Here is a 24,550-nt window from a genome sequence, read left to right on the forward strand (position 1 = left end):
CCAGGGTAGCATGCTGGGGCTTCAGCCCATTTGCCAGGGAGGTTGTCCTGTGCAAGGGGAGGCATTGCTGGCTGCTCATGCTGTTAAACCTCCATCTCCAGGGATTTTGTTTTGCGCTGTGTTCCAGTGTGTGTGTGTGGCAAGGAGCTGCAGGGTCCCCGGGGCAGCCCTGCATTGCCCCCCACGGCACTGATGCCCCATCTCGGTGTGCCAAAGAGCCAGTCCCTGCTCTGCCTCTGCACAGGGGCTTGCAGCAGACACCTCCAGAGGTCCCTCCAAGCTCAGCCATGTGCTCCCGAGCTCCTTGCATGCACACCAGGGGCTGCACAGAGACCTTCACCAGTCCTTGCTAATTCCAAAGCACATGGAGTGGCAAGCCCACCAAACAGGTTTTGCCCAGCGAAGTCGTGCTGGGGCTGCTGGGGGGGCGGGTGCGCAAGGGCAATGTAAACAAACAGCCACTCCTGCCGGCAGCCATCGCCAACCCCCTTCACTGACAGCCACTGACAGGGGGGGCAAGGCTCTGGGGTCTCCCCGTATCTAACTATCCCCCCTCAGCTTCTCCTTGTTAATTAATTTCACTGGACCAATGTTAAGCTGGAAGGGTGAAGGTTTCAGTCTTTAAACACCAGAGAGGAGCTAAAAAAAGAATCCTCCCAATTCCATGATCCAGGGGAGTTAAACAGCTAAAGAACAGCTGCCTGTTCTCCTGCTGGAACAGGACTCTGCCTCTCCCCCCCCTCCCCCCCAAAAAAAACCAAAAAACCCGAAAAAAAACCCCCAACACAGAGACACTAAGCTCTGATGAAGATGAGTTTATTAAAGCCAGAAGAAAGGGATCACAGCCATTTCCCTTGGTATGGCAAAACTGGATAATTTGAATTTGTGGCATTCTGGTTTTGTCAACACCAAAGTGTTTCTTTTGCTGGTAACATTTCATATCAAAAATCAAATGTGACTGTGGGAGCTGCCCACAGTCACAGCTGGGTACCCTGAAGAGAGTTGCTCTGTGGGAATTGGGACTGTCCAGACATCTCATCTGCTGGATCTGCCTGCTGTACCTTTAGTTTCTGAGAACCGTTGGCCTTGAAAAGGGTATGTTGGAGAATTCCTTAATCAGCCAAGAGATACAAAAGACAAATAAAGTAGAAACAAAATAACTTCCTGGAATCTCTGAAACTGAGGAATTTCAGCCTGTAAGGAGAAGAGATACAGTACTGGATGAACCTGAGACGCTGGGGTTTGGTTTTCCTCAGTTAAACTTCTCGCTGCCCAAAGTTCACAAACAACTCCTGAAACAAATCTGAACCTGATCAAAATCAACCAGAACAATACTACTCTACTAAAAACCTGAACTTTTACATAACAAACCAACAGAGATACTACAGTGAGAAACAGAGTGAAGCCTCAGGCCACAGAGATAGCATTGTATCAATCTAGTTGAGGAATTTCCAGTAGATCTCAGTGCCAAATCTGACTGAGCTGACAGTCTGCTCTGCCAGCCCTCTCCTCCCTGGGAATGTCAGGTACTTCACTGCTGTGCAAATGCTATGATAACTCAAGCCCATGGCATTTCTGCTGGGAGCTGGGAAGTAAAGCAATACAGATCCCTTCAGCTTTCCAAGCCAGAGGAGAGCCCTGCTTAGACCCCATGTAGTCCCTTACAATATCTCCAGCTGGGCAGTAGCACTTTCAAGCATCCAGGCCTGAGTCTTGCCTCTGACTATGCAGGTAACACACCTAGAGGAATAAACTGCAACTGAAATGGTCATCCTGCACTAAAGGCTTCAAGCGTAAAACAAACCCCTTCAATCAGAAGAATCACAATCTAACAGTAAAGAGCAACAGGCTGTTTTCTGCTGAGCCAGTGGATTAACAGGATGTGGTTTCTTGGAGCTTGAGGGGCTTTGGAGGCTGAAGTAGCTCATTTGCTTTACACCTGTTGCACTACACAGGGAAAGTACATCCTCCTCAGGAGAGGAATCCAAGAGATACCTTTTTACACTGGAAACTTTCATTGTTTTTTTCATTTCAAGACTTCTCTTTCTTCTGCTTGCAGGTTGTTGCAGGCTTTTATCAGTGTGTGGCACTGGTGGGAAATTCTTTGTAAGCCCCATCTGAGCACTGCTGAGGATCTGCTGATGGGGAGCTGCAAAAACCAGGTCAGAGTTTTCTGAATTAAGATCAACGAAGTAGCTCTGAAGGGAATTTTTTCTGGAGCTTTCCAAGTCAATAATCCCATTTGTCTTCCTCTGCTTCAGCCCACTGTCAGCACATCCAGAGCATTCGCCTTTCCCCTTAGTGGAGTACATTGTCTTTCTCCTTATTGCTTTTTTCCAGGACATCCTTCCTGGACTCAGTTTTGTTTTGTTCCCTACAGCTGCTTTCTCCACCTCATGGTCTATAGACCAGTTGCTGTGTCTTTGCCCAGGTGTAGCTTTCTGTGTAGAATGGTGGCAAACTTGAGGCTGCTGCTGCTGTGATGGTGTCAGGGGTTTAAACCCTCGAGTGCCTCTCCTGAACGCCTTCCTCAGGGGGGTTGGTAGAGGCCCTTCCAGAGGTACAGGACAGTGTTTCGTCTGACTACTCCCCAAAAAGTGTCTGCCAGCCCAGCACATGCAAGGATGAGCAGCACAGCTCTGTGTCTCCAAGCTGCATTTCTCCTCCTGCAAAAAGGTGTTTGCTCTTCCACAGGATGCTGTAGCAATGGGGCTGGCTTTGTCTCCTGGGGCTGGGTGTAGGTCACCCTTAGATGTGCCATCTCCAGTGAGCTGGTTCCTTCCAGGGGAGTCTCTGTGTTGCTGTCCCACTGTCACACAGGGCAAATGAGACCAGCCTGAACAGCTGCAAACTCCCCTGCCTGGGCAGCATGATTTGTGCAGGTGCTCCTCACTCAGGACACAGTGCTGGCACAGCCCAGGGGAGGTCTGGAAAGACTTATCTATCATGTGAGGGGGCAGGCTGGCACTAGACAAAAGTGTGTGCTGCTCAGCTGAGGTATTACACTGCTTCAGGAAGCCAAGTTCTTTACAGGCTTTCAGGAACTGGTCATTCAGCTGGGCTGGCAGTGACTCCAGACCCTCCTTCAGCAGTTGCATACTGGATTTCATCTCCAAAATCTCAACATCTTTCTGGGGAAGCAGAAAGCAGAGCAGAAGCAGTAAAAAACACACAAAAAGGCACAATAGTATGGAAATTTTAGGTACCACGTGTCAGTTTGGTATTGACCCAAAGATTAGCAATTTCTATCTTCCTGTGTAATAGATATCCTCAAACTCTCCCACAAAGGTGAGAGGTTTGGGACTAGAGCATCTCCCTAACCCACTCTGTGCCCCCTCTCCTAGGAGCACTGCCTTCTCATGTGCTGGTGTGACACATCCTTGCCAAAGGCAATTCCTGCATCAGGGCCTTTGGAGAAACCAGCCCCGATCAGGAGGTCTCTGACAGTTCATTCTTGTGTCACTCACATCCACTCGTTTTCTTTTCACGTCTTTTTTCTTCCCCGTGACACACCTGGCTGAAGGGACAAGGTGCTGAAGGGACGAGGTGCTCTCCCCTCACATGTGTGCACTGCACTATGTCTCCAGCAAAGGCATGTGTCAGGTGAGGAAGTCAGTGAGTGCTCCATCACAGCCTGCCACAACAAGGCACTGTTGGCTTCTTCTCTTACTGACCAGGGCTTCATCCGAGCTTATAGCACTGTTAGCCAGCGCTTGGGTAAGCCTCTGTCAGTATCTGGCCTAGAATTAGCTTTTTAATATGTCTTTCCCCTTTCATTATAACAGGAGCAGTCTGCTTTATAATCCACAATTCAAAGGCAATTTAATAGTCAGTCAGTATTTTGAAGAAGCAGGAGAAATTCAGAATGAGGATTCAGAATAAAAGATTAGTTTCTTCACTTACGGCTGCAAGTCTCCTCTCCATCTCCAGCAGTGCCTGCTCCATTTGGCTTTTTTCTGTCAAAGCTTTCAGCACCAAGCTGCAGTGACTTTGAAGAGCATCTTCCACTAAATAGGGAAATCAATAAAAACCACATTTGGTCTCTCATTTGTAAATGTGAATAAAGTGCTATCAGTACTATTGCTACTTCCTGCATGGCTTGGCATGAATCACCACATGATTCTCCTGCTGTGATCTCCCCAAACCCCGAGCAATGAACAATGGGGTGGATTTTTAATGCAAGGCACTTGACATTTATAAGATGCTGCACATAGGCAAAACCTCATTTACTGCCCTCTGTTAATGTGGCAGCTGGAGAAGAGAGGCTGTGCAAAGCTGCAGAATTTGGTAGGCTGAATGCAGGGGAGGCTGAGGCCTGGTTGTCTGCCCGGTGCACAACAGGCATGGCCAAGGCAGGGGGACCCCAGCATAGCTGATCCACCCCTGTATAAACAACTCTGTCATGCAAACAGGTGATGGTAAATTGGGCTTGAACTGGATGGAGGTGTAAGAGGTTAATGGCTAAGAAGTGCAGCCAGAGAAACTGTGTCAAAAATGCACAGGAGGCTGAAAACTGAAGGAAAACTGCTGGAAAGAATAGAGGGAAATTATAAAGGAGTGTGCAAAGAACTGGAATTTCCATTTGCTGGTCATGGGAAGAGATGGGGTCAGAAGCCAGCTGAACCAGGCAGCTGTGCCCAGCACTTAGTAGTGGGGGCCCCAGTAGAATCCTGTAGAGGCACAGGCTTCCTGGGAGGGTTTCAAATTGGAGCAAGTTGCTCTTGGCTTCAGTCAGTCTTGTTGAAAAACTGATAAAACCCCAGGGATTTGTGTTATATGATTGGATAAGAATATAACTCCCCCCATACAGCTTCAATTACTCTTATAGGAATCACTGCTGTGCCTAATACACTATGGGATAGGAACACAGCTTGCAGTGTGTGTGGAGATGAAAAATCTTTAGCAATCTTGTGGAAGTCTACTTCAAATTTGCAAATTAGGACAGAGAGAAAGAGTTGAGAAGGAGTGGAGAGAAAGAGCTAAACATGTCTGGTCTTTCCTGTGAAGGGTGCAGGAAGGTGTGTACAGATGGTGTGGAATGTTGGCTGGTTGGCACAAAACAGGATCCAAAGCACTCTTGCTAAGGTAAACCACTGCCAAACCAATGGGCCAGGATAACTGAAACCCTGGAGTGCTGGAGCACTGCGTACCTGAGAAAAATCAGAATAAAGCCTACATTTCAACAAGCTGCTACAAGAGCTCTGCAATTAATGAATCTTCTTTTGCTACAGATCCAAGGTGTTTGTTTGGTGTCAGAGGAGCTGACACCAAACAAACACCATCTGAAGCTGTTCCTGCTCACCAGTGTTTATCTCAGCTCCTCACTGAGCACCTCTTGCCCCACAGTGCTGTGCTCAAAGGCTGCAGAGCTGCAGGGCACTGGGGATCCCTCCTCCTCCTGCTCAGCTCTTTTCATTAAGCTTCCAGGGACTTAATTATCTCTGTGAGCTGTGGCCTTCTGTCAAACTGGAGATGGAATTGGTTAAAGAGCTAAAAACTATAAGGGAGCGGCAGGCAGAAAGTGATTGTACAGGCTTTGCTTCTGTGAAAAAACAGGGATGTTTTAAAATTTTGGGAAGGAAGAAAGAGAAAAATCTGAGCAATTATGGGCTTAGTAATTTGTTCTCATATGGTGCAAGGTTTTAGAACAGACTTTGAGGAGAAAAGTACTCAAAGTTATGAAGGGAAATTGAATAAGAACAAGATTTTATAAAAGGTGGATTGTGATTTAATGCACTAAGACAAGGCAGGTGACTTCTTTGCCAAAGACAACACAGTGATCTTTCTGTAGATTCAAACAAAGCTTTTCACTGGAAGTTGTAATGTAATATTTAAAAAAATGGAGAAAAAATAAGGGGAAATTTAAAAAATAAGCCTCAACTAAAGGTAAAACATTAGTTCTTGAGCTGAGTGGCATGGGGGGACAAGACAGCTCTGACAGGTACTCATCAAGGCCTTCTCATGAGCCAAACAGGCTTAAAATCTGCTATAATCACCTGGGTGCAAAAGCTAAAGGGCATTCAGTTAATTAGCAAGTGACACAAGGATGCAAATGCCAGCACCAGAGGCCACAGGTGACACTGGGCAGTGGGGTGAGTGGCAGTGCACCAGCTCCAGCTGACAGAACTGCTATGCACCCCAGGATGTCTGGAAGCCCATATGCCTTTCCAGCTGTCTATGTGCAAGGAAAGAAAGAGACTGAGCTAGACATGGGCAGAGAGAAGCTACAAGTTAATTAAGTGCTTACATGGTAATCTCCTCTTATGAAAGGAGATTGAGAGTGTTTGTCTCATTCAGCCACGCACAGCAGAGGTGTGGGGTGGCGCAGGGCTGAGGTGCTGCTCGGGGATGAGCACAGGGAATGGCACCTCCTGGCACCAGGAATCCCCTGTGCCCAGCTGGGTTTTTAACTTTGCCTCCTCCAAAGGAGCCCTGCTTGGGCACAGTGCACACAGCTGATATTTGGGAGATGGAACCCTGCAGTTGCCTTATCTGTGCATCATCCTCACACACACTGAATTAAAACCACCTCCCAGACTTGAGCTAGAGGGGAATTTCTCCATTATTTCAGGATGCACATCACCACATGGCTTTGCCTTGTTCTCTGTAGGAGCTTGGCTGATTTCTGAGGATTATCTGCATGTATTTCAAACAATACGCTGTTGCAGACAATTTGGTTGTTGTTTTTAATCTTTTGCTCTGACAGATTTAGACTGTTTTAGAAACCTGGCAATCTATAATTTGTAGAATGGGTTTGTAACGGGGGAGTGAATGTTTGAGTGGGCCTTTAAGACGTTTTATCTCCCTGGTTAGAAACAAAGGCTACCTGCAGTCTGAGAGCAGGTTTTTGAGAAACCTGACAACCTACAAAGAGAAGGAAAACAGTAGTGACTAAAGGAAGAAACTCCTTTCATGTCATTTTATCACCTCCCATGTCTACATCATGAAGATACAGAAAGGGCAGCATCTGCAAGCTTACCTTATCTTGCTGCTCTTACCCATATGCTTAATTTTAGCTCAAAATTATTTTTAAAACTTTCAGATTTCCCTAATCTATCTATTCTTCTTCATCATACTATCCTCAGTCTAAAAATAGTCCTGCATCCACTGGGCTTGTGATCTGCACATACATTTGACTCAGCACAGCATGCTGCCGGCAAGCAAGCAGCAGCCAGCCTTTCGAAAGTGTTTCGTTTATACGTGTAGGAGTATTCTGCAGAAAAAACCCTCAGTACAGAGGAGGGGCACTCTCCTTCCCTCCCTGCTTTCATACCCAGAGAAGTGTTCAGACTTGTCAAACACTAATAAACAAGGTAAAAATAAGTGTTAATAAAGGCTTACCAAAAAAAAAATAGGCCTTGAGACAGCCAAATTAGATCAGATCAAGGACCCTGTTAAGTCTCTTTTCTTTGAATATGATCAAGAAGGGCTGCTTTAAAGGTTTTCTTCAAATAAACCCTGCAGCAGATAGTTATTGAATAACTTGATTACAGACAGGAACTCTTTACTCAGTTAATGGGTGACTTATGCACAGACTTGTGCCTCTCTCAAGGTAATTTAAACAAAGCAGTTTTTTACAACCTGAGAATTTGCTGTGCTTTGATTTGTTGTACCCTTGTGTTCGGATGCTGCTGTTTACAATAACAACATTTGGAATATGAAATCTGGCTTGAGATAAAAGGCTGAAGGACCTCGGGGAAGGGCTGCCACCCTGTGCTGCAGAGAGTTCCCTGCAAATCAGCCTGTACCCGGGTGCAGCTGCTCTCCCAGCAGCTGAAAACTACAGCCTGAGCAGTCAAGGGAGGGAGCACCCGCCTCCCAGCCTAGGAATATTAAACAGCAGCTGCTTCTGATGTCTCTGTATCATCATCTATGCAGCTCATCCTGAGACTGGCACTAACAGCACAGACACTTTAAATAACACTTTGGGAGGAGGTTGGTTCCCCCATGCCCAGATTCAGTAGGAGAAGTTGGAGGTGCTATAAACCTGGTGAGACACGGGCAGGGAAGACAGCTCTGGAGCTCAGCAGAGCACTGCATGCTCTCCCTGGGCAGCCATGGAGCTGTGCCAGAGGGTGAGAGAGTTGGGCTGACATGGCTGCATCCTGCTCAGATACACTCCAAGCAGTCAGCTGGCAGAGTTGTGCTGGCTTAACCTGGGTCCTGTTCCACAAGACATCAGATAGCACCTGCATCAGGGGACTGTGGGATGAGCTGCCCCTGATCTCACCCTCTGCTACAGCACACACTGCTCGAAGTCCTCAATTGTGACAATGAGGAGTTCCAGTATCTACTGTAACATCCACACTTCCTCTCATCATCCATACTGAGCTGTTTTGGAGCCTGGTTAAGTCCCTCACCTCAACAGCTTTGTCAGTCACTGCAGGGCTAGTTAGCAGCTACATGGAAAAAAAAAACTTAAAATCAGTTTCAAACTTTTTGACTATTCAATCCATACAAGACATAAGGGAGCCTGAATTGGGTGTTCCAGTCTGGACCATACTGTTCAAGGTAAACAAGCTCAAATCTCACCATTTTAAACACAGCCATGTCCCCTGGAAACTTTACCAGCAGTTGCTGGGTCTGGGGAGTCTGGAAGCAAGTCATTTTTGAAAACTGCTCACTGGGCCCTGTATCTTGTCAGAGAACTTGCATCACCTCATACCCCTGCAAGTGACATATTGCACATTACTTTGTCACCCTTGATGGCAGTGTGTCAGAGGATTGCCTGTGGCACTCAGGCTGGGAGGATGCTACTTGTGTGCACTGCAGACAAGGTGCTGTGGAAGATTCAGCTGTTCTGAGCTGTCACAGCTGGAACTACCGGATACAGAACAGCAAAGCAGCACAGAGAGGGCTGAGTGGTGAAAATTGACATTTGTATAAAAAAATAGAAGGCTTTGACAGAAGTGTGGGTATGAAAATTAAAATGTGAAAAATATGAAAAGAAGCAAGCTACAGGAATGGAAACCAAAAGGAAAGAGAAAATAATGAGTGGGCAAGTCAACCAGAGAAACGGTATGTATATAAGGTGGAAGAACTAAGGCCACAGGGTCTGTCTGCCTCTTTACCTCCCTATGCACTACACACTGAGATGTGAGCAAGGCACAGAGCACCTGTGCCTCTGTGGAAGCTGCTCAGCCAAACCTTGTATCATCTCCAGGGCCAGACACAGCTCTATCCACTGTGTGCAAGCACATATGGACAAACACTCAAAAGAGAACATTTTAAAAAATCTTCCTGCACAGACCATGCCAGCCCAACAGCACTTGGAAATGCTTTGGAAATACATTTTGAAAAATATTTTCTGTTTTGCTCTTGCCTGGTGGCTATGCCAAATGTGCTTGCTACCCACTGCTAAAAAATGCAACATGTGATACTCCTTATAAGCTTTTAATGAAGACAGGCGTGACTTCAAGTTCCACCTTCCTTTGCTTTTCGGAGCTGTTGGGATGTTCTGGTGCACTAGCTCTCTTCATCCTCTGCATTCCTCTCCTACCTATGAAATCCTCCACTGCCACTGATTTAACATATCTCTGCCATGTCACCCACATCCCAAGGTACTGTATCATCACTCACTGGCATCCAGAACTTTATTAGCTCTGAATTTAGATCATTCACCTGAGTTTTGGAATTTTATACGGGTTTTTCAAGGGAACTGCCTCTTTTCAAGCCACTAGCATAGGTATCTATTTAGTGGGAACTTAATTATCCATCACTGTGATATCAGTCAAAAGACAGTGTTTATCTGCAATTAACCAGTGACAGATGAACCTCCCAGAAATATAAAAAGAACAACATTGTGCAGCATGTGATGATTTTCATTATATATTCAACATTCTGCAGCATGATGCATTACAGAAAGTGCCAATTTTTCTTTTCAATTGCTTTGAAAATCTAGCAGCATGCACCTCTGGGAAGTTTCTCATTTCATTCAAGGCACATTCATTGAAAATGGATATAGAGAGGAAACAGGACAACTGAGTAAATGGTATGGAGTGAAGAGGGGGAGCCATGAACAATAGATTTGATTTTCAGTGCCATGACAACAATTTCTGTTAGCGAGCTATGTGAAATTAGACAAAGTCCTGCTGCAGAGTGGACAAGTTGAGGCACTGAAGTAATTAGGAGGTGGGAAAATGTGTAAGAGGGAATTTGCTGTGCTGGCCAAAGCAGACAGATTTTTGTTTACATTAGGGTCCCACCAAGAGCACTTGCCAAGCACAGCAAGGGAATGTTCTTAGTACAATGAGATTGGTGTGTCAAATGTACAGCCTATCATGGCCTCCAGCATAATGAATCAGACTCCACTCTTTTTGCTTGAGAGGGCTCTGTTGATTTAAAAGCTATCTGTCAGAGATGTGCTTTGTGGAAGCCACATTTTGCCACACAGTGAATACCACTGTGCTTTTGTGAAGGTCTGCTGCCTTCATCTCACAAGATACAACTCACTTCACATATCTTCTGTATATTGAAAATGGCCTCTTGTTCTTGCACAGAGCAGAGCAAGCTCTGAGCAGTCCTGACAGAGTGTTGATAAAGCATCACACCAGCATTAAAAATTAATGTACTCTCAAAGGCTCAGATCTAAGCTAAATTAGGAACAATTTCTTGAAGTATTTTCCCTCAGTAAAGATTTCTGTGATTAGCCACTTGAGAGACAGTCATTCAAAAGTATTTTATATTATTAGCTTTTCTGGAGGTCACCCTTTTATCATGGCAATAGTGTGCTTTACTATGTGCTTCTCATCCAATAAATGAGCAATACTAGTTTTGTTTACATCCAAAACTTAATCACTTCAAGCACAGAGGAACAATGGAAGACTTCAAACTAACATATGAAAATCTGAGAAAGCCCTAAAAACTGAAAGTGGATACTCAGGATATAAATATCTAAGTTATTTTTACTGTGTATTCCATTAGTACTCCAGATAGCCTAAAAATGATCGTGCGCCAGACAAAACACAAAAACAGAGGTGTGTTTATAAATTTGAGCACAGTATCTAACCATGCCACACCTAAGTACAAGAGAACAGAGAAAAGGAAAAAATGAGATAGTAGGAATGGAAAAACTGACAAGTCCATACCATGGATAAATCTTATTTTCTCTCCTCCCTAAGGGAGAACAGCTGTGAGCAGAATGAGTTGCCCAATTCACCCCAGCCTCCAGACAACACGCTGACATTTGGCAGTTTGACTGTGCCCTCTGCTGTTAACAGGAGCACAGGAAGGACTCACATGTCTTGAAAAGGGTTTCTAGGCAGACCAAACTGGATTTGAGTTTGGAATCAAGCATTTCTTCAAACTTCTCAAAGCACACTGGCAGCTGTAAAAACAAAGGTAAATGGGAAAATTAAAACATTCCCTTTTCTTTGTTTGCAAAATCACATCCCCAAATGCCACAGAACAATGACTGCAACTCATGAAATGGAACAGCCTGAAAATGGTTGTTTATCTGTCACTTGAAACAATTTGTCCAGCTGTTGGTGGCAACCCCAAAGAAAACCTGGGATGGCTCTAAAGGCTCATGAAATGTGAACATATTTCAAAAAAAGAGATACTGATCTGTAAAATAGGATTGATAATAACTAATAAAATTAATTATAGAAGTGTTGGGTCAGAGACCTTCACCTTCAGACCATAATGACTAATCCTGAGAGCTGACTGCTTTCTTCAGGCAGAAGGGGAAAAGAACTGATATTTGCAGACTGCCACTACAGCTTATTTTGCTCTAGAGACCCAGAACAATTCTACCACTGGCTCTGAGGCAAGCCTCTAAAGACCTTGACCCTACAGCCACAAAGGCAATGGTATATGCAAAAAACCCCCTTACAGTTGTTGGTTTAAAGCATTTGAGAACTTACGACACACAATGTAATATTTTATATATCAGCATAGCAAAGGAGAGAAAGTGAATACTGAATAGTCTGTATTCAGTGAGCACTGGATAGTCTGAGTATTTCTAAATCTTCATTATTTTACATTCTGAATTTGAAGTAACTTACCTCTTGAAGCTTGTCTTTGATGCTGGAAATAAAGGAGCTTAGGACTTCACTAAAATGGAAAAAAAACCAACAAGAATGAACCAGAAATGTAAATTACTGAAGTGTACAAAAATTGAAAAATCGCTGTAAAAACAAGACAGGAAACACTGCAAGGCATAGTGTAGTATGAAAGTTTAGCATAGAAACATGATTACTTCAGGGGGCATAACCCTTTGAAGTCACCTCAGCTGTTTCAAGAAAACATAGACTCTGCAATGTAAATCAAGAAAAAAATACATATTCACACATTCATATATGTCATATACATTAAGTATGGGGTTTTTACTCTCAGATTTTTGGCCTCTCTCTCAAATTTTTAGTTGGCATTTGCCCAGCTGTCCATTAGCTGCTGGGGTGTGATCACTGTGTTACCAGCTCCGGAAGGACCCAGCCTGTGCGGTGACGTGCCAGTTGCTGCGATACACGGGTATTGTGCTTGGACTAAAATAACTGTGGGAAAAACATGGGAAAAGCTTCAGCATCAACAAAGCCCAGGCCAGGAAGAACAAATACTGCAAATCCTTTTCTCCTGAGATTATGCCTGCGGTTTCTGTTATCTGGCCTTTTAAGTTGAGCCAGCGTATCAGGAACCAGGCTATATTCATGATTAACTTGTCACACCAAAATGCACGAATGGTTGCTAAGCAAAGTGATAACCTTTTCCTCTCTGAAGATTTGGGTCATTTTAAGTCAATCATTTGAGTGATCTAAATTACAACAGCCAAAAATATGCAGAGGCCAGGTAGAATCTAGTTATGAGAAATCTCTCTAGCCTTATGGAAAGGAAGATACTAATTTTCTTAGTCAAACTTGAGGGGGATACAAATTGATAAATTATACACTTATCTTTGAAAAGGTAATATAGTTATTTCTAAAAACAGGTTTCTAATCTGGGAGCGAGTCTGGAGTGTAGGAAGAAGCATAATCCATTTAAAGAAAAAATAACAAATAATTATGAGTGATGCCTAAACATTTAAAAATACTTTGTAATTTCATTACAAAAATCTTTCTCTATTAGGCAATTGAGAATAAAATTTTGTCTTAACAGAAATGCAGTGCCCATTGAAAAAGCAAGAGAGATACATAGCCAGATTTGATCAAAGGCTTTTAATAAAAACCCACTTCACTTTGGATGTTACATTACAAAATGTACAGTGCTAAGAATTATTTATAGGTGCACTGGGGAGTTTGCCATATTTCATTTTTGAGCTTCAAGTTGCTGGTTTGTTCCTTGAAGTCCGTCAGGACCTACAGGTACCTGTAATTCTTGACATTTGACAAAGAGCAGATGCAAATTACATTAGCAATAACACTTGTCACCAAAAAAATAATACATAAAAATCTTGTATGGTAATAAAATTCTAGAGATATGTGCAGATTTATAAAGATGCAATCTGCACACAAGTATGTTTGGCAATCCCCTCATCTGGCCCAAATGTGAAGGCCATCCTCAGAGTCCCTTTTATCACTCCCCACATAGCCTATAGAAGTCTGAGAAATAAGAGTTTTCACAGAGAATCAATACAGAAAAAAGAAACAATGCTGATTAGATAAAGACAAAGGTAAATTCAGGTTACAGTTTTGCTGTTCAGGGGGGCTTATGGCTGAATGTGTTACATAAATTGCAAATAAACACGATTCTCTTACCTCACAACTCTTTCCAATTAGAAATTCTTTAAAACCTGAAAATACTTTCTTGGAGAAATATGCAGCTATGCCATATATGATTTGTAAGAGGGGAAGAAGGAGCTGCAGAGAGTGATAACCACCAGAAAAGAAAGAATTTCCAATGGATGCCTACATACCGGTCATATTTGTCCTTGATTTTGTTCTTATTCGCTTCAAAATTTTCCAAGACACTTTTTACTCTTCCTGCACCAAAATTAAGAGAACCTTTTTCTCTTGTTTCTTCATCAAATAACTGTGGCTTTGTCTGGTATTTGGCAAAAATACTGGGCTCACTCTGTGACACAAACAAAAGAAAACTGTTGAAGTACAAAAATAATCAGAACATTAATTAGAAGAAACCATTTGTTTATCCAATGCAGACAGACTTCACAGTGATTGGACATGACAGATTACACTGCATGAGGAGATTAAGAATTTTGTGAGATTATGCCTCATTGAGTGTGCCTAGTTAGATCAGCTCCCTGTGAAACTGAGACCCAGCCCAAATTCCTCCAGACACAAGCATTTTTCTCATCTTGAGGATTTTCACTTTGCTACAATTATAAGGTGTGCAGGGTTTTTTTTCCCCTTCTATGTTCAAGACAGAGACTATAAATGTGTTTCAGTGTTCCTGAAATTTTAGAAAAGTTCAAGTTGTCAGTAGAATCTCCCTGTACAGGAATCTAAAAAAAAACTTATTGAATTGCCTGGTGGATGACATCATTTTGCTGCCAACTAGCAACATCGACAGACTGTAGATGAGTTTTTCACATGCTTCAATACACATTTTAGAACAAGAAATTTAATATTAATATGTAAGCTTCATTCTACAAAATTTCCAGACACTGTGTGATAAAAATGGAAATGCCTTTTCCTTAAAACATAAGAAAATGCAAATTCCATTAATGTTTTTTAATCGTGAAAAGTGAATTTCCTGTTTTGTGTCTGATGAAAACTGCTCCTAGGCAAAATGCATAAGACAGCGGATAGCATCTGGAACTGAAGGACAGCCTGGGGCTTCCAAGCTGGCACCACTGCTCTTCCCTAATCTTTGCTCCAGGTGTGTTTATTCTGATCTGGTTCTCTCTGTTAGCTGTGCAGGAACTATTTTAGTGGAAGCTGGTAACATCAGAAACCATGAGCTGTAGGAGGAATATTGTGAGCATAGAAACTTTTCACCCCTATCCAAAATCATCCATGCATCTACCTTAATAACAGAGCAGCAAGGTCGTTGTCAGTGCAGGGAAGCAAACACTGAGTAGCTCTGTCATCCTTGCAGAAAGCTAAGGATGTGAAATACATTATTTTCGAAAGAAAAATAGATGTAATATTCTAACTCTAGCTAGGTAGGTGGTCTAAAGACATTAGCTTGAGAATAATTTCATATTATTTCAGTAACTTAAAAAAAGTGATTGAAGAAAATAATAGTTATCTCAATAATAATTTATAGCAATCTGTTATAAATACCACATTCATCTGACCAGGCTGCTACTTTGTCTTGTCACAGTAAGGATGTGTATGTAGGAAGAAGACAACTCAATTTCAGCAGTTACTGACATTTGCAAATGTTACCACCTGATTTCAGCATTTTCCATTAACTTTAAATGGTGGCTGTGTGCCTGCACAGGGCTGACTGAGAGCAAGACTCACATCCTGGGAGTTCTGCTGTCCCGGCTGCGTGCCCAACTCCAGCGGCGCTGCTGCCGACTGCGCGTTCTCCGGGCAGAACTGGGAGCCAAAGAGCAGCTGAGAATCACTCAGACTCGAGTAGTCACTGGCAGTGCTACTCCGCATGGAAAACTTGTTGGGCCTGAAATGGGACAGAGAGGGATGTGAATGAGTCTGGAGCAATTAAAAAGCCAAACAAAATTCCCTACGTGGCCTGCTGGAAGTGCTACTCTGGATAACAATTTCTGTTGTAACTCAGGTGTTGCTTTGATAAATTGGAAGGCAGCTCCAAGAGAATAAACCTTTCTGACTTATAGTTGACATTTCTTGGGCATTTATTCTCCAGATGCCTTAAGTCTGACACAGTAGAACAACAAATAAATAGAGGTAGCATATGGCTGGATGAACTGATATGAATTGTTGGAAGTATTTCAAACATATTAACATGCTACTCAAAAGTGCTCTTCTTTCACTTGAGCATTACTCAAATAAATTTTTCCTAGATACCCTTGATTTTCTGATGTGTTGCTCTGATTCTACTCCTCTTCAGAAACACTTTCATACTCATCTCCTGCTTTATGGACTAGGCTTGTGGCACAGGACCAGCTTCCTTCAGACAAGGGCTTCCCTGCACAGCTGCACCGCTTCTCATTGTGTTGGAGGCTGACTTCAATTTTTTTGTTAGCAGAAGTACACATAAAAGACTTCTTTCATTTTTCACAAAGATTTGTAGAAGGGTTTGGGTTAGAAGGGACTTTAAAGATCACCTGGTTCCAACACTCTTGCCACAGGCAGGGACACCTTCCAGAGTACCACGTTATTCAAAGTGGCATCCCTTCTGGCCTTCAACATTTTCAGAGATGGGGCATCTACAGCTTCTCTGGACAACCGGTGCCAGTGCCTCATCACCCTCACAGGAAAGAATTTTTTCATAACAATCAATCTAAATCTACCATCTTTCAGTTTAAATGATTACTATTCCATTGCTCCACATCCACAAGGTCTGGCAGAGTCTTTAGCCTAGGACCAAACACAAAAAAAGCTGTGCCAGGTTTATATTCTCAGTTCTTGCTTGTTTTGAGCTACTAAGATGGAGAGATGTGTTGCTGCCTTTGGAGCTGGGAACTAGAGATCAAAAAAAAAGAAAATAATTAATGAAAAATTTACACAAGATTTTTCTTTCATGTCAAATGATACCCCTAAAGGAGAAGGAGCAGGATAATAACTCACAGTATAACAAGAGATGATCACCTCAACATTTTTTAGCAGTGATGTGTTTGGTTAATCCCCAGTTTTGGAAGGAGCCCAAACATCATAGACACAACAGGGGAAGGATTTAACAGCAACACTTGAACTGCTCAGTCTCCATTATACAGTAGTGTCACTGACAACATCATATTAATGCTTTTGGCTTTAAGCTCACTGAGTACACTGAGCTGCTGGCAAAAATAGATAAGGTATGGGTTTCTGAATTCTCAAAAAGCCTGATAAATCTGTCTGAATTCAAACCTTCTCTCTTAATCCCTCTCTGGACCCCAAATCTGCTAAGAAAAAAATCTGACTACAATTTTACTTGCACAGCTTCTTGTTTCCATCTCAGCTAAGCTTTGTAAAAAAAAAAAAAAAAAAAAAAAATTCTTAATCTACAAGCAGTATGTGGGGGAGATGTGAGCACATGGGCTGCCCTGACCCCACACAGGCAGAGGCCCTCCATGCAATGTGAGTAGTACATCTCCTGCACCAGTTTTCTAAACCCTCCTGTCTTCCAGCAAAAAAAACCCTCCCTCTTAATTTGAGGAAGGGTTTTTATAATCTTCTGATGTTTTATGGTCTTGATGAGCCCCCTTTGAAAGAGTCCAGTACAACGGGTGGATATCACACCCCACGATATGCTCATTTGCTGAGATGCTTCATGTTATTTAATTCCTGAAGCACAAGGTTCTTATAACAAAGATTTTATAAGGAGTATTGAGTTGAGAGGACTTTATGAGCCAAGTGACTTCCTAGGCTTACTCTGCACTCCAACCAAAGGCAGCTGTTGGCTGCTCTGGAGCCCAGTTTTTCTGTCTTAAGTTCACTCAGCAGTTGGTTTAGGAATGATGGCACTTTTGCAAATTAAAGGGGGGAGGTGAAACAGATGTCTCTTTTGAATAGACTCATTCCCCTGAGCAATGGATTTCTTTATCCCTTGCTTAACACTGCTGGCAATTAATTTACTAACAAGACCATCTGGGCAAGCCATCAGCCTGGCCGTCCTTGGCCCAGGCCTGTCCCTGAAAGAGAGGTCAGTCAACGATGATCATATGTGGGATCAGATCCGTGACCAGGCAACTCCAGCTCTTCTAACTGCCTGACCATTCCCTTCAGAATGCCTGAGATGCAGAGATGCATGTTCTGTCCTAAATATAAACCCTTTCCCATAAACAGCAAGGAAACATCCCAGGTATGCAGTTCCACTTAGCAGTCCCTCCTAAGTGAGGAGTGCAATAGTTTACCTCAGGAGAACTTCTGGCTTTCTGCTAACATGAGCTGAGCCCCAAATTGTCTGTGCTGGTGCACATAACATTCCTTTGGTACTGGCACTAGCATATGCATCCAAAGTAAAACCAACTTTAGATATGTAAAACAAGTTCTTGACAGCTCCAAAAATTGGTAAATCATCCTCTGCTGACTGATGGTCAAATGACTTCATTTTCCGACCTAACTTAGTGCAAGGTATTGCAATATTGGCAGCTCCAACCCTTTCTCGTGATCTGAGCGTGATCTAAAAAATCTGCAGCGTTCTGCATATCTGGGGGGTCAGCAGGATCTTCCCAGTCTCTGTTTCCTTGTTGTCAGTGGAAATTCCCCATTTATAGGAGGAGTTAGAACTTTCAGGAGCTTCTTTCAGTTTTCTAATTTTCTGATTTCCACTCCAAGTATTTTAGCACAATCATATGTAAACATTCACCTTTCATTCAAAGGTTCTGCCTTACCTCAAAACAAACATGGCATGCAATAAATACCCTCTTCTTAAGTTTCCTAGATGTTCTAGGCACATTGACAAATTAAAGCTTCATAACTGTAAATCGCCATGGGCATCATCAACCTTTTTTTAAGAACTGATATTTGTATTCTGTTGTTTGGATCCGTCCTAATGTGTCAACACCAAGGTTTAAGAGTCATTTGAAAAAGTAAACTGAGATTTCTACAATATGCACATATATCTGCAGTGCTGCTATAAGCACTGATTTTCTCTGGTTCTGTCATCCCCACTGAACCTGTGCCAGCATCCTTCTTCTTCTCAAGCACTGCGGGTGAAGCTGACTTACACCTTTCTGACACATTTCTTCAAAGTGCAGTAAAGCCTCTTTCCCAAAGAAATCTTTCTCTCCTAGTAGCAGTGTCTTGAGTAGGATCAGTGCCATAAAGTCTCTCTTCTCCTGGTTTCCCTCCAGAAAATCTCACAGCCCTTTCTGCTCCTCCTCATTTAGGGACCAGGACTGAATCACAACAAATCCAGTATAAATTCTGGGAGCTGCCATTCACCTGGTCTTCCTCCTGACTTTAGCCTGTATCTGTAGGAACTGTCTCTAGCTCTGCTGTTCTGCTCTCATCCTCACTATCAGCTGCCTGCCAATGTGCCAGTGTGCTCAGCAAATGAGCAAGGATTAGCCTTGGCTTTGGGTACAGGGGAGCTGGAGGAGTTAAAATCAAGGAGTTTTAGCTGCTATTGCAGCCTCCAGCCATTTGCCATCCCTTCACTGGAAATAGTCACAGCAGAAAATTATTCTTCTGCTTCCTGTCCTCTGGAATGGCACGACCTGCTTGCTGCAAATAACTTGCACCACATTCTAAAAGGAATTTCTACAAGCACATTCTGGCACTGGTCCTAATGCATTAACCACGATGAAATCCCTCTCAGTTATTCAGCTCAAACACTGCCTCCAGTTTTCCAGATTTCAAGTTCAAAATCCCTCTGGTCTTATTTTAATTTCTCAAGGTCATTTTTACATACTAAGAGTTTCTTCATCATTCATTCAGCTGTGATTCAATACTGCCTAGACATCCTTACCTTGGCATCCATGTAGCCCTTTGTCCTGAGCTGGTTGCCAGTTACAACAGAGCCTTTTCCTGAAGAGGAGATTGGCATTTCTGCAGAGTAGCCCTGTTTGCTCCCTCAAAATTCATCCCCAACCATATGAAAAGTTAGGCATCTGGAGATAGGGATTTTTTTTTGCTACCACCCCCTCCCCCCAGCCTGAAGCCATCTTCCAGCCTGCACTTACAGCCCTGGTTTCTCATTCCTGTGAGGCTCTAGAATCTTACAGCTGCTCTCCTGGTCTTTGTCTTGGTTGTCTCCTTCATTTTCTGCTTATTCTTGAACCTTAATGTAACTTCAAAATATCTGACCTTGTGATTTGGGATGGAATTTCATGGATAATGGATTGAATGAGGTTTTTAAGCTTGGAAGTTATTTTCAACAGCAGAAATAAACCATACAGAGTAGTGACCCAAGTAGGCCTTAATTTCAAGAACCTGTTTAGAATGCCTCTTTAATATTTTCATAATTTCTTGGCCTTACACACTCTCTGGCAGGCTTTCTGCTTCTGATGTCTTTGGAAGTCAGTATATGAGTAGCTTTTAATGCATTTAGCAAGTTACTTCTTTTCTCATGGTACAAGAAATTTCTCATAACTTCAGTTTCAAAGCTATATAATCAAGTCTAAATAATCTTTCTCCCTCAGGCAATCTTTTAACCCTTTGCTGCACAGTTTAATTTAATTTTTACTGAGTTTTTTTATTACTATTCCAGTGTCTTTTTTCTTTTAATTAACAGTAGTGGATTTTTTGGCTTCTGCTGCACCTGCAGAAATACTGACTCCAGTTCCCTACTGCCACTCTCATGGTAGCACTACAAAAACAAATAGCCTGAACAGGGATCTTGTGCTCAGTTCAGGGCAAAGGCAAGGTGTGTCTCTTCCCCTGAGAGCTCCCTGGCCAAGGCAGGTATTGATGATGTCTGAAAATGTACTTTCAGCATCACAGATCTGTGATGCTTATCCAGTCAATCAAAGGCTGATTGAAGCATCAGTGCTTTTGTGGCTGCTGTTCTCTCATCCTCTGTGATCTCCCTCTGCCAGCCCTCCTGGCTGGGCAGGCAGCAGCACTGCTCTAACGTGGCACTTTCTCTAATGAAGGCTGGCATTTCAATCCATAAAGTGTGTCCTTTGTCAATATACTCAAATTGAGCCTAAGCTTTCCCAGTATAGCTGTCATGTGTCCCCCTTCCACCCTCTAAAATAACTGACACCCTGATACTATTGTCCAACCTGATAATATTCCCTCTGCTCCATTTCTCATATCTCTTTTATGTCAATATTCATACATAAAACCAGGTGGAACAGGGGCTCTGGTTCCCCACACCCTATTTCTCAGGCTTTTAGGGTTGCAAAGAAGCACTTGTGTGTCTGACAGATAACAAATAAAACACAGAGCACTTTTGGGCTTGTGCAGAGCTGTGTCTGTGAGGGCAATGCATCACTGGAGTTCTGCATTTCCTGGGGACCTGGTGGCAGCTGCTCTCAGAAGTAACACCCTGACTCAAACTTGCAAAGAACTCATAGAGTGAGTCATACTCTGCCTAGATTATACGCTGATTTTATGTTTCATTTTTAAAGCTCCCTGACAGAGTTTTCTGGGGATTAAACAGCATACCCTGCTGTGGTGGGAAAGGTTTCTAGTAATAGAAGTGAGCCAGGGAAAAGTAATCAACACTTTTGCCCCCTATTTCAAATACACACACACACACACACACACACACACACACACACACACACACACACACATATTCACATGTTCCTGTGGGAAACTTTTCTTTCCTTTAGAAAAAGTTAATTGTCCACAGAAAATTTTTTCTCCCTTCTTACCTCCTCTAAAAACCCAGCTGCATTTCCAGTAACATTTTATGCCCTATTTGACCCTTTTGAACTCACTTGTAAAAAATGTGGAAAATGCTGAGGAGTGGGTGTTAAAATCTTGCCTATATTTTCTTCCTGCATTAACAAATGAGTTAAAAGAGAAGATGTTGTAGATGATAGGCTACTTCGGAGGAGGAAGAAATTCAAGTGAACCCTTTCCAAATAGGCATCTATACTTCTTCCACTCATTTCCTTCCATATGGCACAACTCCACAGAATTATTTACATATTTTAAAAATAGATCTTATATATCTTGTATTTAATATAAAAATGCAATTATATATTTTATATATATTATGTCTTTTAATATATTCTCTAAACTTCCCCTCCTCATTCTCTGACTTGAAAGAAAGTCACAGGTTTTCAAACTTAGAAACAACTTATTGAAAACTAACAAACCTCACCAAAACCAAACAAAATTAATCTGCAGGTACCAAGAAGACAATAGAGTTCAGCAATGCACAATTATAAAGACAAAACTGTGAGAGATATAAATAAATTTTCCCCTGAATTGGCTCCCCTTTGCCCCCTACATCTGTGCAAAATTCAGTTAATTAATATCTATATGACAAGCATTTCTATAATGGGCAAGAAAATTACTATTATGTTTTCATTATCATCCATCATTTTGGTAACATCTGGCCAAAGAGACAGTATGACTAAAACTGTGAATTTGAACAAGTTAGTTATGTAAGTGGGTTATTTAACTAACAGAGGGTCAGAGTACCAAATTCATCAATTAGCTTTTCTGGAGTCAAAAAGGGGATGAGTCCCACTGCCTTTTTTAGCCATGTGATGCAAAGGATGCTCTGAAGTACAAATTGCAGCTTGTCTTACACATTTGCCCTCCAGATGTTTATATCTGAATATTTGTTGTTTCACTGTAGATTGTAGATGTGCAGAACTCTAGCTGCTCTTTGGCTTCTGCTGGGAAAAAAACAAGCCATGTGTATAAATGCAGGATATGGAATAATTTTTTTGAGTTACATAATGTGCAATAATAGTGCACATCACGATTCATTCTATCTGCCCTCTGCACAGGCAAGAGGAACACTTGATTTATCTCCACAGCTCACAGGGCTTCTCCAAATACATCCTGAATGGACAGGGGTTCAGATTCCAGCCAATGCTGATTTTTAGATTCCCACCAATGGTGGATCTATGGCAGTGCTGGCAGGCTGGGGGTATAAACAGGATCCCAGGGCAGGCTAGTGAATTTCCATTAGACTTCCCTAATTAGCCGCAGATCAGTTCTGGACATGTTTCACCTCACCTGTCATCACCCCTGGCAAGTGCTTGGTTTTACACCCCATCCCTTCTCCATCTTTCCCCCCCCACCCCCTCCACTCACCCGAGGGCTGTTGGTGTGCTCAGCATCTCCTTGATGTTCCAGACGTTGAAGTTCATGTTGTTCTCAGGGCTGACACCCTGGCAGAGAGCCCCCAAACAGCGCCATGGCCTCGGCCCTCACGGCCTCTCCCCACCAGCAGCGGCCATGGTGCCACAGTGCCTTGCAGGAAGGAAGGAGATGGAAGAAGATGACCAGCCCCACTCAGGGCAGCATCACCTGTGTCCTGTGGCTGTGGGAACAGCCCAGGGGGACACAGCCTTGCAGGCCCAGGGCAGGCCTGAGGCCCTCCACAGGCCTGGGATGCAGCCAAGCCCTGGGGCTGCCCACCTGTGGGGTCTGAGGGGCGCTGGGGCAGTCCCTGGGCCTCACCTCAGGGCTGGGAGTCCCTGGGGTCAATCTAGGCCTGAGGGTCCTTGGGGTCACCCCAAACTCAGAGTTCCTAAATCACACTCTGAGGCTTGAGAGGCCTGGGGGTCCTGTGGGGGTCTCTGGGTCTCATCCCATGGCTGAAGGTCCCCGGATTTCACCTCAAGGCTGGAGACCTCTGGGCCCCACCCTGAGGCTCGAGATGCCTCAAGATCCTCTGGGGTTTTCTGGGGTCACCCTGGAACTGAGTGTCCCTGACTCCTTCCCTGGAGATGAGGGTCCCTGTGGTCACCTCAGGGCTGAGGGTCCTGGATCTCACCCTGATGCCTGGGGGGGTCTCTGGATCTCACCCTGCGGCCATGGACCCAGGATCAGCCCCAGCTCCAGTCGCTCTGCATGCCAGCCCTTGCTCCTCACCTGGAAGCACAGCCCCAGGCACAGGGGGTCATCACAGGACACTGGGAGGGAGAGAAAGCCAAAAGCTTGGAACCTGGCAAACTGAGAGCTGCTCCCATGTGAGCATGGCAGCCACACACCCATTTCCTTTATTTCCAGAGGCTGTGTGGTCTCTTATGTAAATACCTCTGGCAGAAATGCAGAAGGATTTAATTTCATCCATCAGAAATATGACAAAAATAACCACCATCTAAACATTCCCCAAAGAAACATTCTCAAATATGGTTTTACTGGATTTTTTTTGCCTTGTGGTTCCATAACACTCATGTTTAGGAATGTAGAACAGGCATGCTTGCTTGCCTACTTTTTCCTCCTTTAATTCAAAACTATTTCAATACTAGTTAAAATGTTTGTTTCCTGGCTCTGAAGATACTCCATAAGCACTAAACCACTGGAGGAATAAGGTTGACATAAATTCATGGATAGATCAGGGGAATTACTTACATTCCCCTTTATTCTTTTCTGCCTTTAGTATTAAAGGCAGCCTGGAGCTCGGGGGTGTCAAAATAATGGCTTTCTTGATGTATAGATCTGGTTTCCTAATCAAATCCCATGTAGATAAAGCTTTCACTTTAGATAAAAAAAATAAAATTCTGGTCTTTTACTCATAAAAAACTCATTGGAATGATTTCACTGCATTGCTTTGCTTGACATTGCAGCACTAGGGTTGGTTTAAATAGCTTAGATTAATCAAGGCAGCTTGATACCTCCCAGCTCAATGAGAAGACTCTGATGGGTTGATTTTCTAGGACCAGAGTAGAGAGTTGCAGCATGTACTGTGTTCCTACTTCAGGGATGGGGTAGTGGCTGGGCTGTCCAAGGCAGCCATGGGCTGGAAGGCAACCCTTCCTCCTGAGTGCCAAGCCGATGGAAATGTTAATGTTTATTGTGATTTTTAAGTAAATAAAAGCCTTGTTCTGCTCCTGAGCTGCCTATGGCTATGTTGTACAGGCGAGTACATGGCACTGCTGCCAAGAGCCTTGCTGTGCATCCAGGCCCTATATGGTCCTGCATCATAAACAGTGATTTTCCAGCAT

At 43.3% G+C, this 24,550-nt stretch overlaps 1 protein-coding gene across 1 annotated transcript; it reads right to left on the reverse strand.

Annotated features, from left to right (window-relative positions):
* Positions 1 to 734: 734 nt before the first annotated feature.
* IHO1 (interactor of HORMAD1 1) lies at positions 735 to 23,136 on the reverse strand. The gene is made up of 7 exons (XM_059856627.1): positions 22,692 to 23,136; positions 15,363 to 15,522; positions 13,850 to 14,007; positions 12,006 to 12,054; positions 11,239 to 11,326; positions 3,904 to 4,007; positions 735 to 3,131 (listed from the first exon to the last, which is right to left on the reverse strand). Exons 1-7 carry the CDS (start codon positions 22,745 to 22,747, stop codon positions 1,809 to 1,811), a joined length of 1,938 nt encoding a protein of 645 aa, XP_059712610.1. The 5' UTR covers positions 22,748 to 23,136; the 3' UTR covers positions 735 to 1,808.
* Positions 23,137 to 24,550: the final 1,414 nt, after the last annotated feature.

This window comes from Haemorhous mexicanus, chromosome 11 (genome assembly GCF_027477595.1).
Source record: "Haemorhous mexicanus isolate bHaeMex1 chromosome 11, bHaeMex1.pri, whole genome shotgun sequence".
NCBI lineage: Eukaryota > Metazoa > Chordata > Aves > Passeriformes > Fringillidae > Haemorhous > Haemorhous mexicanus.

What these genes read in the sequence shown, in the direction of transcription:
- IHO1 (XM_059856627.1), bottom strand. Translation starts at nt 22,747, where the DNA reads ATGAACTTCAACGTCTGGAACATCAAGGAGATGCTGAGCACACCAACA. An exon ending in AGCACACCAACAGCCCTCGG is followed by an intron (nt 15,523 to 22,691) that starts GTGAGTGGAGGG and finishes GTCCCATTTCAG; the next exon opens with GCCCAACAAGTTTTCCATGC. An exon ending in TCAAAGACAAGCTTCAAGAG is followed by an intron (nt 11,327 to 12,005) that starts GTAAGTTACTTC and finishes TTGTTTTTACAG; the next exon opens with CTGCCAGTGTGCTTTGAGAA.